The following is a 13284-nucleotide window of genomic DNA, read 5'->3' as shown; positions in this document are numbered from 1 at the left end:
AAGCTGTATGAGGATGGGTTGCTAAAATAGACCCATTAATTAAGAAGGAACCTTTGCTTAACATTTAGTTACCTCAAAAAAGAGATCCGGTGCCTGATAACAGAAGTTCTGCATCCCTCAAGGTTGAACAAGTGTTTGCACAAGCTTTACTGTTAGGTTAAGGACACAGCAGTGCCAAGAGGAAAATTCCTACCCACACCCTAGATGAACAGAACACCTCAGGACTTCCCCTTTCAACTAGGTAAAGGTGTATTTCTTTGAAGTTAGGAGGATGTAGGAATTTGGGGGAAAGTCTTAGGATACTTCTGACAAGTATAAGAAAGGGAAAAAAGATGATCATGTAATGAATTGAGACTCCAGAAGTTCTATATGTGAGATGCTCTCTGCTAAAATACAATGGAGAAAAGATTAGAGACTGGTCTTTAAGCTGGTTTTGCTTAGAAACTACCTTTCTTGCCAGGTGCTGGTGGCTCACACCTGTAATCTTAATCTGAGGATCACGGTTCAAAGCCAGCCCAGGCTGGCTTACCCTCCAGACTTACCCTCCAATAAACCACTCAGAAAACCAGAAGTGAGACTGTGGCTCAACTGGTAGAGCACTAGCCTTGAGCTGAAGAGCCGAGGGACAGTGCCCAGGCCCAGAGTTCAAGCCCCATGACCGACCTTTCTTTGAGGTGGTTTGGGAGTGAAGAGACTTACTAGAGCTTCTCAAAGCCCTTCTTTGCTGCCACTCATTAAATGTGAAAGCCCAGTTCTAAAGATGAGGGGACTTCCTTTGCCTGCACATAATCAGAAGGATTTAGAGCAGAGACCACTGTGAGAAGTGTATACCTGCCCCTCCCACCCCCCCCAGCTGGGGCTGACACAGAGGTGGATTTGTTCATTTTCCATCTTTTATATCATAAGCCTACTGCCTGGGCACAATACAGACCTGTCCTAATGAATGAGTAATCATGAGGCAGTGACTGGGAAGTTACCCTCTTTCCAGAATAGTGTCGTTTTCATACTGCCAGGAAAGATAGAACTTCTTTGAGGAAAGACAGGACTTCATCATCATGCAAAGATAAGTTGTGAGAGGGTGGGAGCACAGTGCTCCAGTTAGGTCTATACCTACCCTGGCAACCTGACTTCTGTTGTATCTCAGCAGCAACCTGAGGAGCTGTCAGGGATGAGGTGATGTTGGATAGGAAGCCCATCATATGTGACTCAGTATCAAATCAAAATGCAGAATTCTCTGGGTGCCAGTGGCTCAGGCCTGTAATCCTAGCTACTCAGGAGGCTAAGATCTGAGGGTCGAGATTTGAAGCCAACCCAGGCAGGAAAGCCCTCCAGACTCTTATCTCCAGTTAACTTTAAAAAAAAAAAAAAAAAAAAAAAAAGCCAGAAGTGGAGCTGTAGTTCAAGTGGTAAAGCTTTGTCCTTGAGGGGAAAAAAGCTCAGGGACAGTGCTCAGGCCCTGAGTTCAACCCCAGGATCAGAACACACACACACACACACACACACACACACACACACACACACACACGGCCCTGAGTTCAACCCCAGGACCAGAACACACACACACACACACACACACACACACACACACACACACACACACCCCAGGACCAGAACACACACACACACACACCTGCAAGATCCCTCTTTAAAAGACAAGCACTGGAAGTGGTGCTGTGGCTCAAGTGGTAGAGCGCTCGTCTTGAGCTGTAGAGCTAAGGAACAGCACCCAGGCCCAGAGTTCAAGCCCCATGACCAACCAAAAAAAAAAAAAAACTAAATAAAATAAAAATAAAAGACAAGCACTGAAGCAATGGTAATAAAATATATAAAGTTATTGCCTTTATTCCAGTTTCTGTCTCTTGACTCATCATGGTACTTTAGTATTGCTGTTAATGTTGTTGAGTCGAGAAAAATTAAAAGATGAAATTATTAGCATGAATTTTACAGCCCATCTTTATTTTGTGCAGTGTGAATTTTAAATGCAAATATGAGAACATTTAATTCATATGCACAATCATTAAGATTAAACAATTTGTATTCCATAGCTGGTATATGCATATGTATTTCCTCCTTTGCAGACAGTGAAAAAATGACATGAACTCAGGTCTTTATGTCACTCCTTGATACATGCACCTTGCTCCCAACATTCTCAACCTTTGAATTACTGAAAATAGGACTGGAAGGAAGAAAGAACTACGGGTTGTCCTGGTTCCATCTCTGCCATCATTTTCGGGGTGATTGTTTGGCTAAAACAGAAGTAAATGAGCAAGAAAGGATTTGACACACAGTTCTTTGTCATCTTTGTTGTAGAGCCATTGCCTTCTTTCTATTGGAAGTAGCTTCTGGCTGAGTGAGAGGTGGGTCACTCAAAGACAGGACTTTGTAAATGAAACAGACAAGTTTCATTGAACTCCCATACATTGCAAGTCTCTCAAAATTCTTTGCTCCTGGGGCATAGTGACCATTACAGGCAAATACACTAGTAACCAACAGTTGACACAGACCTTTTGCATTTGCTCTTGTGCATGCTCCATGTCTCTCACGGGATTTCACTTACAGAATGTTCAGATTGCAATAAGAGATCATTAAATCAAGCAGCATGGGGCCCTGTTAGCATAGGAGTGTGTGTGTGTAGCTGCACAGATCACGTCCCCTACAGCCTGGAATGAGAGCTCAGGAGAGGAAAGGAAAAAGTATAGGAAGCCAGAAGGAGAGCAGCTGTGGGAAAGGCAGCTTTGTTCTACATGTACCTGAACCATCACTACCATTTTTATTTCCTGCCAGTCCCAGGGTTTGAACTGAGGGCTCTCACTTGTTTGGCTTTCTTGCTTGCCTGGTACTGTACTACTTGAGCCATGCCTTTAGCCCCCAAGCATTACTTCTTCAGGAAGCCTACAGGTTTTGTCTCAGTAGACAGATGGTCATGACCCTGTTTCTCTCCTACAGGTGCTACGGGACGTCCTCAAGGATCTCTACCATCTGCTGAAGTACGTGGTGCGATTGGAACCTGATGATGTGGCCAAACTCCATGCCCAGTTGGCTCTAGAGGAGCTGGATGAGATCATGAGAAACTTCCTGTTCCCGCCACAGAAGCTGGAGAAGAAGATTGTGGTCTTGCCATAGACCTGGCTCTGGAGGAGGCAGAGTGGGTCCCTGTAGACTGAGCAATGCTCATGCCTTCCAGTAGGTGGCCACGCTGCCTCTTTTAAGCTGGCAAGATGGCAGACCCTAAGGGGGCTTCATGGCACACTAGCCACTTGGTCTTTCGGCCACCTTTTTTAAAGCATCTGTCCAGCCCAAAGCGTGCGCAGTTTAAAAAAAAAGCCAGGCGCCGGTGGCTCACACCTGTAATCCTAGCTACTCAGGAGGCTGAGATCTGAGGATCACAGTTCAAAGCCAGCCCAGGCAGGAAAGTCCGTGAGACTCTTATCTCCAATAAACCACTAGAAAACCAGAAGTGGCACTGTGGCTCAAGTGGTAGAGCGCTCGCCTTGAACTGAAGAGTGCAGGGACAGTGCCCAAGCCTAGAGTTCAAGCCCCACAAATGACCAAAAAAAACAAAAAACACACAAACCTTAATCTGCATAGGTTTTGTTTTTTTGTTTTTTTCCACTGTCCTGGTATTTACAGAACGAGGGCTCCTGGTGGAAATAAATGCTTACACAACTATTAATTGACATTTCTCTTGCAACTGGTGAAATTGGCCCCCTACGTCACATACCTTGGTGTTCTTTCCTGAAGACATCATTCTTCCTGGTAATAATGAGGAGCAAATGTCTTTGGCTGCTAAAGAGTTTGAGATGCAGTTCAGGGGAAAGAGAAGAACATAGTTACCAAAACACGTAAAACAGAGCAAAATTGTTTTGGCTAGAAAGAACAGCAAGTTTGAATCTGATAATCTTGGTATTGAGGTGCAAAACTGTGAAATGGAAGAAGCTTTGGTCCCCAGGAAAGAGAATCAAGCTGGTTGGGTCTTCCAGAGAAGGGTGAATCCTGTTTGTCCTCAGGGGCCATTTTCTTTCCCTTCCTCTGTTACTGCTCACAAGGCGTTGTCTTTATTTTATTTTATTTTTGGTCCGGTGTTAGGGCCTGAACTTTGGGCCTAGGCGCTGTCCCTCAGCTCTTCAGCTCAAAACTAGTGCTCTACCACTTGAGCCACAGTGCCACTTCCGGCTTTTTTCTTTTTGCTTATGTGGTGCTGAGGAATCGAACCCAGGGCCTCATGCATGCAAGGCAAGCGCTCTACCACTGAGCCACCTTCCCAGCCCCCAGCCCCTACTTTTATTGCTCTGGTGTTCTGTGACAATATTGCTATGAACCCAAGCTGAAACTCATGATCCTTCTCCCTCAGCCTTCCTAGTGCTAGGATTACAGTTATGTGCCATTTGATGTAGTGTGGCCACTTTATTTTAATTGCAACTAAAAGATAATCAAAAGGAGATAAGGCAGCAGAATTCCAGTGGCTCACACCTGTAATCCTAGCTGTTCAAGAGGCTGAGATATGAAGATTAAAGTTCAGGGCCAGCCTGAGCAAGAAAGTGTATGAGACTCTTATCTCCAATTAATCACCAAAAAGCTGGAAGTGGAGGAGTGTAGTAGAGCACCATCCTTGAGCAAAAACAGCTGAATGAGAATGTACAGGCCCTGAGTTAAAGCCCCAATACCAGCAAAAAAAGAAGAAAGAAGATGGAGGAGGAAGAAGAAGAAGAAAGAAGAGAAGCAGTAGTTCAGTGAGAAAAGAAATGAAAAAAGCTAGAAGGAAATAAAGTTAGAAGGAGGCTGGAAGGGTGTGGGATGCGTGCAGATGAAGAAGCAGCCACAAAGACATCCAGGTGAAGAGAACAGCAAGTTCAAAGGCCCAGAGGTCAGGACAAGTCTGGCAGGTTAGAGGAAGAGCCTGGGTTGGGATGACTTTTGCTGAGGGAGGGAGAGGGAAAAAGGATGAGGAGAGGGAAATGGTCACTGAGGAAAGGAGTCGCAGCCACAGAACCTGTTTTTATCTGAAACCAACTCAGCTTGGTTTTAGAAAGTGCTTTGAGACCAAGATATTAAGTGCTATAAGACCAGACTGGCTATCCATTAGCCATAGGCAGCCCCCCTCTTCCCTCTCCATCCAAAGGAGTGAGTGCTTTATTCCCCATCCACCCCCAGCCCCCATTGTAGCCTTCCAGTAGCAGAAAGAGGAGAGCAAATGTATAGACTGCCCTGGCTCATCGCACCTGTCCTTGTATGTATGAGGGGTTTTCTGAATGAAGTACTGCTTGCCACCTGCCTATTTCACTAGTGGCTGCCACAGGGAAAGGTGGATCATTCATGAGAATAAGCCAAGGATGACCCACCTGATCCAGATGAAACTGCATTTTGCCCACTGAAAGCCACCCTCAGCTGAGCACGGAGACAAAGTGCAGGCAGGTGCCAGGGTGGGCTCAGAGAGCCTAGTCTTCAGGACTAGGGTGGCCATTCTCTCCTCATATCGCATGCACCACCACCCCCAGCAGCAGCCATGTCCTCAAGAGCCCTCTGTGTCCTCAGCAGGCCTGCCTGCTGCAGTCACATGCAGCAGTTACTGCAGTGCACTCAGAAGAGAACAGGGAAGGCATCTCCAATCTCTGCTTAGAGGATGGACAGGGAAGGTGCCTGGCTTCTTACAGTCCTTCTTACAGTCTTCTTACATGGATCACAGAGGGCCAAGAACAGTTGTTCTTGTTTCAGTTTGCAGTCATTCACCATCCAGAGCTTGTCATATGCTCACAGTCATCATGTACAACAAGGAATTGTCCTCCTTTGATGGCATTTGGCTCTTGGTGTCCTGTGTCCTGGCAAAGACCCTGCCCAGGAACTTAGAAGACCCTCTAGGACATGCTATGGGCATTTGGTGGCTTGCTGGAACTTGTTCCTAACCCCAAGTGAGCCTTAAAGTAAAAGACTTTCATGCAGAGGTTGCAAACTTGAGTGCTTACCTGCACACATGAACCTCAGCATGTGGGTTGCTTGAACCCCACTGACTTTCCAAAGGCTGCCTCTCATGTCCCCTCAGCTATCCTCTGCCTACCTGAGAGGGGTGCATAGCCTAAGGTAGATGCCCCCGGGGGCATGCACACCTCATGTTGAGTAACAAAAATATACAGTCACCTCCACTCTTGCCCCAAGAGTCAGGATATAGGGTCTGATGGCTTTTCAGTAAACATAACCCTTCCAGATCTTTACTAATTACCATATTTTACCAACACAAACAGACTTTTTGTGTGTGTGCCAGTCCTGGGGCATGGCCTCAGGGCTTGGGCACTGTCCCAGAGCTTTTGTGCTTAAGGCTAGTGCTCTATCACATAAGCCATAGACACTCAGGCATTTTGGGGTTTTTGCAATTAATTAGAGATAAAGAGTTACGGACTTTTCTGCCTGGGCTGGCTTTGAACCTCAGTCTTTAGATCTCAGCCCTCCTGAGTAGCTAGGAGTATAAACATGAACAACTGGTACCTGGTGTTCTTCTTCTTGGATTCTTGCTCATAGATATTTGACACACAAGTTGACTTATAGCTGACAATTCTGTCTCTGCTTCTCAGATGCTAGGACTATGAGTATGTACCATATCTCCAGGCACTATATGGATATATATATATTTGGGGGGGGGAGGGTCAGTTGTAGGGCTTGAAGTCTTGGCCTAGCCACTGTCCCTGAGCTCTCTAGCTCAAAACAAGCACTCTACCACTGGAGCCACAGCACCACTTCTGGTTTTCTGGTTGTTATTGGAGATAAGAGTAGCAGGGACTTTCCTTGCCTGGTCTGGCTTTGAACCACAATCCTCAGATCTCAGCCTCCTGACTAGCTATGATTACAGGCATGAGCCACTGGCACCTGGCGTATATGGGGTTTTTTTTCATTTATTTATTTTTGATCAGTCTTGAGCCATTGTCCCTGAGCTTTTTTTACTCAAGGCTAAGGCTAGCACTCTACCACTTGAGCCACAGCACCACTTCTGGCTTTTTCTGTGTATGTGGTACTAAGGAATCCAACCCAGGGCTTCTGCATGCTAGGCAAGCACTCTAGCACTGAGCCACATTCCCAGCCTATATGGATATTTTTTTAAAGTTATGTACCTTGCAATACTCACTTTAGTACTCGAAGACCCCTTCCTTGGTTAAACATTTGTCTATGGATGGTCAGTTGTTTCTAATTTCCAATGAGTCTCAAATATAACTTTGCAGATTGAAGTGTTTCCATACAGCAAATCTTAGGAGACCAGAATTCTAGATCAAAAAGGTATGAACATTTTAAATGTTTGGGTTTTTTGTTTATTTGTTTGCTCAATGCTAGCGCTCTTCCACTTGATCCATATTTTCACTTTTGTTTGTTTGTTGCTTGGTTGGCTAGTTGGAGATAAGAGTTTCACAGACTTTGAGATTGCTTCAAACCATGATCTCAGCCTCTTTTTTTTTTTTTTTTGGTCCAGTTGTGGGGCCTGAACTCTGGGCCTGGGCGCTGTCCCTCAGCTCTTCAGCTCAAGGCTAGCACTCTACCACTTGAGCCACAGCACCACTTCCGGCTTTTTTCTTATGTGGTGCTGAGGAATCAAACCCAGGGCCTCAGGCATGCAAGGCAAGCGCTCTACCACTGAGCCACCTTCCCAGCCCCTCAGCCTCTTAAATAGCTAGGGTGTAAGCCATTGGTGCTTGGCAACCATCTTAAATGTTAATACCAAGATATTCCCCCCAAAATTTGACACAGACCTACTTTCTTCCAACATCAGTTGACATTGCTTTCATACCTCTGAAATAAAAATTCAGGCACCTTAACAAAGGGTCTATACCATTCTCTAGATAATTTAAAAGTAGGTAATGCTGGAGGCTGGAGTTTTCTATGCACCAGAACTACTGGTACAGACACCTTGTCGTTATGCAAAGTGCCTAAGTTCAGCTCAGCACTAGCTAGCAGCTTCCAGGTAGAGAGGTAGCTTCCAGGAGAGAGTCAGAGACAGAGACAGAGACAGACAGAGAGAGAGAGAGAGAGAGAGATCCTATGCTTCCACAGAAGTGTTTAAAAGGGCCTTTTGCCAGAACTGAAACTCTGCCAGATATTGCCAATGTCAGGCAATATCTTGTCGTATGATCAGAGGGTCCCTAGGCTAGTGACCATATTTCCCAAACCAGACTCAGAACAAAGGGTCTGATGGCTTCTCAGGTTCAACTTGCAAGCCCCAGTGTGAATAGTGGTTGTAGCTCATCACTGTATGTAGTAATCATCAGTGTAGTTAACACTCCAGAGAGAGCTTCATATTCTTCACACAGTACTTGTGAGGTAGGTAGTATTACCCTGTTTTACAGATGGGAAAACTGAGGCACACAAGAAGCTAATTACTTGCCCAATTGCATAGCTAGTAAGAAGTCGCCAAACCACTATTTGGACCCAGGCAGTCTGGCTCCGAAGGCTGCGCCTGTAACCCCTGGGCTTTGCGGCTGTCCAATAGATACTCCACTTGTCTTACATTTGAACCCAACCTCAAGACACCGGAATCTGGGGTTTCACCTGTGGCTTCATGTGTGCTGCAGTTCCCCAGCCCACCAGCTACTATACTTCAGTGGCTTATCTTCTTTCATGGGATAACTAAGATATTAGACATCTAAGACTTTGCCCCCTTCTTGGGTACAAAGGGAACAGAGAGCCATGTCACAGGATACAACCTAGGAAATAGAGTCAGTCTTCTCATAAACTCCATCCAGAAACCCCTTTGTGAAGGTTGGCATTGTTGTGACTGTCATCTTGGGTAGACAGAATTTCAGTTCTGAGATTTCCTTTTCAGAATAACAGAGATGTAGCTCAAGTGGTAAAACACCTGCCTGGGCAATGTGAGACCCTGAGTTCAAGCCCCGGCGTCACACAGAGAAGGGAGGCAGGAAGGGAGACAGAGAGAGAAAGAGAGAGAGGTAAGTTCTTGCACATAGCAAATCAGAAAGGATGGAGAGGAGGTGGGAGTGCAAGAGAATGAGAAACTTCTCCCCCTACTCCTAGTTGCTAGTATGCACAGTCTTGTGCACAATTGGCTGGCCCTAAACAGAATTGTTTCAAGAGAGGCCGTGGGAAGCAGCTCTCTGTTGGGAAACTAGAAAAGTGACTGGGCCTCTAAGTGCTTTATTAATAATGATGTAAGATTTCATCTTCACTGTCTGCCTTAATAGCTGCAGCCAGTTCAGAACCATGCCTGGGGAGGGCTTTTGTTCTGAGCAGCCCAAGTTGTCACATGCATAGGTGGCCACCTGGTTCTGGCCACCCTGCCCTGCATTTCCCCAGTGTGATGGGAGGCCCCTCCCCAGGCACGCACCTTGATTGGAGCACTCACCACTTCCAGACCTTCGGCCTATGGTGACTACATGAATGCTACTTTCAGGGGCCTTAAAAGTAGGCTCTTTTCACTAGGAGGGAAGAATGGTGTGTTGATGCTTCAAAGGTAGGGTACAAAGGTCTCTCTCCCCACCAAAGTGTGAAGAACAAGGCTTTTGATCAGACATGCTCACATTTTTCCATGGCCAAGATGAAGCCTACTGAGTCCTGGGGACTCCACTCCCCAACATAGAGCAGCTCAGACCCTTACAAGGTTCTAGAAACCACCTTTCCCCATCCTTTGGACTGGGAAAGCCCCCCAAAATGCAGACAATCTGTGATTTAGCAACAAAGGTGAATCTGCCAGGAAGAGCTGGTTGGGCAAGTCCCCAAGTTCTCCTGGGAGAAAAGCAGGCAATCTTTGCCAGTGAAAAGATTGCTAGAGGGGCTGGGAAGGTGGCTCAATGGTAGAGCACTTGCCTTGCATGCTTGAGGCCCTGGCTTCGATTCCTCAGCACCACATAAGCAAAAAGAAAAAAGCCAGAAGTGGCGCTGTGGCTCAAGTGGTAGAGCACTAGCCTTGAGCTGAAGAGCTGAGAGACAGCGCCCAGGCCCAGAGTTCAGGCCCCACAACTGGACCCAAAAAAAAAGAAAAGAAAAGAAAAGATTGCTAGAATGCCATTCCTGGTGGGTTGATGGGACAGGACCTCTCCTCTTTGTGCTTTCTGCCTCACTTCTAGTTCCAATTAATAGCCTTTCTTCTTTCACTTTTTTCCTTCTTGCTTCATAGCTCATATGATCATCGTCTTGGAGGTAGTGTTTGAGGGTGAAGGCTAGACCTTCCCCACTCTAGGCCTGACCACCTGACTCTAGCTCCCTACTTGGCCTTTTGGTGCCAGAGCTGTGCTTCACTTTCTCAGCTGAGGAGACCACCCAATATGTGTACTCTATGCTTGATGTAAAATAAAATCACATAGGAAATGTAAGCTATTCAAGCCTGGGGCTGCCCCAATTATTCCTAAAAAAATTGGTGCAAGTGGTTTCTAGTGTTCTTCAAAAAAATAAAAATAAAAAAGTACACTAGGGCTGGGCACCAGTGGCTCACAGCTATAATCCTAGCTACTCAGGAGGCTGAGATCCGAGGATCGTGGTTCAAAGCCAGCCCAAAAAAAGGAAAATCCAAGAGACTCTTATCCCCAACAGATTAACCCCCAAAAATGGAAGTGGAGCTGTGGCTCAAGTAGTAGAACACTAGCCTTAAGCAAAAATAAAGCTCAGGAACAGTGCATAGACCCCAAGTTCAAGCCCCAAGGCAGCCCAAAAATAAATAAATTCACCAGGTCATACAAGAATAATATGCAGGAGCTCACAGGAACAAGTACTGCATTGGCTCTCTCTCTCTCTCTCTCTCTCTCTCTCTCTCTCTCTCTCTCTCTCTGTGTGTGTGTGTGTGTGTGTGTGTGTGTGTGTGTGTGTGTGTGTTTATTAGGGGCATCGTAACCCCCGAAAAATCTGCAAGTGGGATGTACTTTAGGAAATCCATTCCCACAAAGCCACGAATGGGGACCTCCCCTGTCTTCAGCTCTTCTCTAAATACACTTATGGACATCCAGCTTGGGACCTTTCCTATGACAGTGACAAATGGTATTTTTAATCAGGAAAGAAGACAGAAAGCTGAAGTGCCAGCACTTTTGAGAACCGTGGTTGCTGTTACTATATCACAAGCCAAATGAATTTGAACAATGTTACCTTAAGTGTCCCCCTGCTGCATTGGCAGCTTGGAATGCAAACTAGGATAGTATTCCTTTGAGTGGCCTAGAACTCTTGGTCCCCCTGCTGCTGCCTCTGTAGCTGGGATCACTTACAAGCCTTCACCACCACGCCAGACTATTACTACCAATCTTGTATTCTGACTCTGAGATTTACTGCTTTCATTATAGAATTAAGTTTCCAGCTCTTTTTTAAAAAAAAAAAAAAAACATCCAGGGTTGGGAAGGTGGCTCAGTGGTAGAACGCTTGCCTTGCATGCATGAGGCCCTGGGTTCGATTCCTCAGCACCACATAAACAAAAAGAAAAAAGCCAGAAGTGGCGCTGTGGCTCAAGTGGTAGAGTGCTAGCCTTGAGCTGAAGAGCTGAGGGACAGCGCCCAGGCCCAGAGTTCAGGCCCCACGACAGGACCAAAAAAAAAAAAAACCCACCACCATCCAGGCCCAGCTTAGAAGGAAGTTCTGTGAATTTAGAATTCAGATTATTTAAAAGTATCTTTTTAATTGAGCACTGGTGGCTTATACCTGAATCCTAGCTACTCAGGAGGCTGAGAGCTGAGGATGAAGGTTTGAAGCCAGTCCAGGAAGAAAAGTCCGTAAAATACTGATCTCAATGTATTACCAAAACCAGAAGTACAACTGTGGCTCAAGTGGTAGAGCACTAACATTGCGTGAAAAAGCTAAGCAACTGTGTCTAGGCCCTGAGTTCTAGTCCCAGTACTGATTTACAAAAATATACCTTTTTATTTTATTTTTTTTGCCAGTTGGGGGCTTGAACTTGAGGTTGGGATGCTACCTTTTTATCATAAAATTATGCCCATAAAAATTATGCTCATAAGTAGAAAATTTGAAGAAAGAAAAAAAAGGAGCCAGGCATCAGTGGCTTATGCCTGTAATCCTAGCTACTCAGGAGGCTAAGATCTGAGGATTGCAGTTCAAGGCCGGCCCAGGCAGGAAACTCTATGAGACTCTTATCTCCTTCTAATTAACCACCAAATACCAGAAGTGGTGCTGTGGCTCAACTGGTAGAGCACTTGCCTTGAGTTTAAGAGCTGAGGGACAGACCCAGGCCCAGAGTTCAAGACTCAGGACTGACAAGAAAAAAAAAAAAGCCAGGCAACAGTGGCTCATGCCTGTAATCCTAGCTACTCAGGAGGCTGAGATCTGAGGATCACTTTCAAAGCCAGCCTGGGCAGGAAAGGCCATGAGACTCTTATCTCCAATTAACCACTAGAAAAACCAGAAGTGGTGCTGTGGCTCAAGTGGTAGAGCACTAGCCACGAGCTGAAGAGCTCAGGGATAGCACCCAGGCCCAGAGTTCATCAAGCCCCATGACTGACCAAAAACAAAAACAAAAACAAAAAAGGAAAGAAAAAAGGAAAAGATCTATTTTTCTAGTACCAAATATTAAGATATAATACCTAATAATATACTATAAATGTGCCACTATGCCCTGTTTAGATCTGATCTTAATGTCAAATCTGATTATCTTAAAATTTAGAAGTACTTTTTCGGGGCTGGGAAGGTAGATCAGTGGTAGAGTGCTTGCCTTGCATGCATGAAGCCCTGGGTTCAATTCTTCAACACCACATAAATAGAAAAAGCCAGAAGTAGGGCTGTGGCTCAAGTAGTAGATCACTAACTTTGAGCTGAAGAGCTTAGGGACAGCATCCAGGCCCAGAGTTCAGGCCCCATGACCGGCAAAAAAAAAAAAAAAAAAAAAAAAGTACTTCTGTCATTTAGATCATAGATTTTTCAAGAAAACAATTGCAGAAATGTAGCCATTCATACAGAACAAATTTGTGTCCTCTATGTTTACTTAACAATGCATGTTTCAGTATTCTCCTCATGAACATAAATTTTAGTAACTGCATTCACTGCACTCCATCAAGTAGATGATGGCTAATGATTATCTTCTGGATTTTTCCACACTTACCTATGGAAGCAGAGCAAGGAAAGATGGCAATGAGCCTTTCCTGTTTAGGAGATTCCAAGAAAAGCACCCTCAGGTCTGGCTTGATGTCCAGTTACCCAAATCCCCAAGCTTCAAGGCAGCCTCAAAGAATCTGGCTCTTAGACGGGCTGCCCACTCAGCCTCCAGCAAAGCAGAAGCCCCTTCATTCCAAATGCATTTCTTCCACCAAGGAAAGAGGGACTGAGATGAAAATCTCACCATGGGAACAGTAGTCTGGAAAGGTGCTG

General features: G+C 45.5%; 1 protein-coding gene across 4 annotated transcripts in view; it reads left to right on the top strand.

Annotated features, from left to right (window-relative positions):
- Tango6 (transport and golgi organization 6 homolog) overlaps positions 1–3673 on the top strand; it is a 141772-nt gene extending 138099 nt beyond the window's left edge. For all 4 annotated transcript variants that reach the window (XM_070004721.1, XM_070004718.1, XM_070004719.1 and 1 more), the window contains exon 18: positions 2947–3673. In XM_070004721.1, coding sequence (XP_069860822.1) covers positions 2947–3123 — 177 coding nt within the window. In that variant the 3' untranslated portion in view covers positions 3124–3673. The remainder of the gene's footprint in view (positions 1–2946) is intronic.
- Positions 3674–13284: the final 9611 nt, after the last annotated feature.

Source organism: Dipodomys merriami, unplaced genomic scaffold, assembly GCF_024711535.1.
Source record: "Dipodomys merriami isolate MVZ:Mamm:240054 unplaced genomic scaffold, mDipMer1.0.p SCAF_64, whole genome shotgun sequence".
NCBI classification, from domain to species: Eukaryota; Metazoa; Chordata; class Mammalia; order Rodentia; family Heteromyidae; genus Dipodomys; species Dipodomys merriami.
The sequence above is the reverse complement of the archived record's forward strand: the minus strand, read 5'-3'. Positions and strand labels throughout refer to the sequence as shown.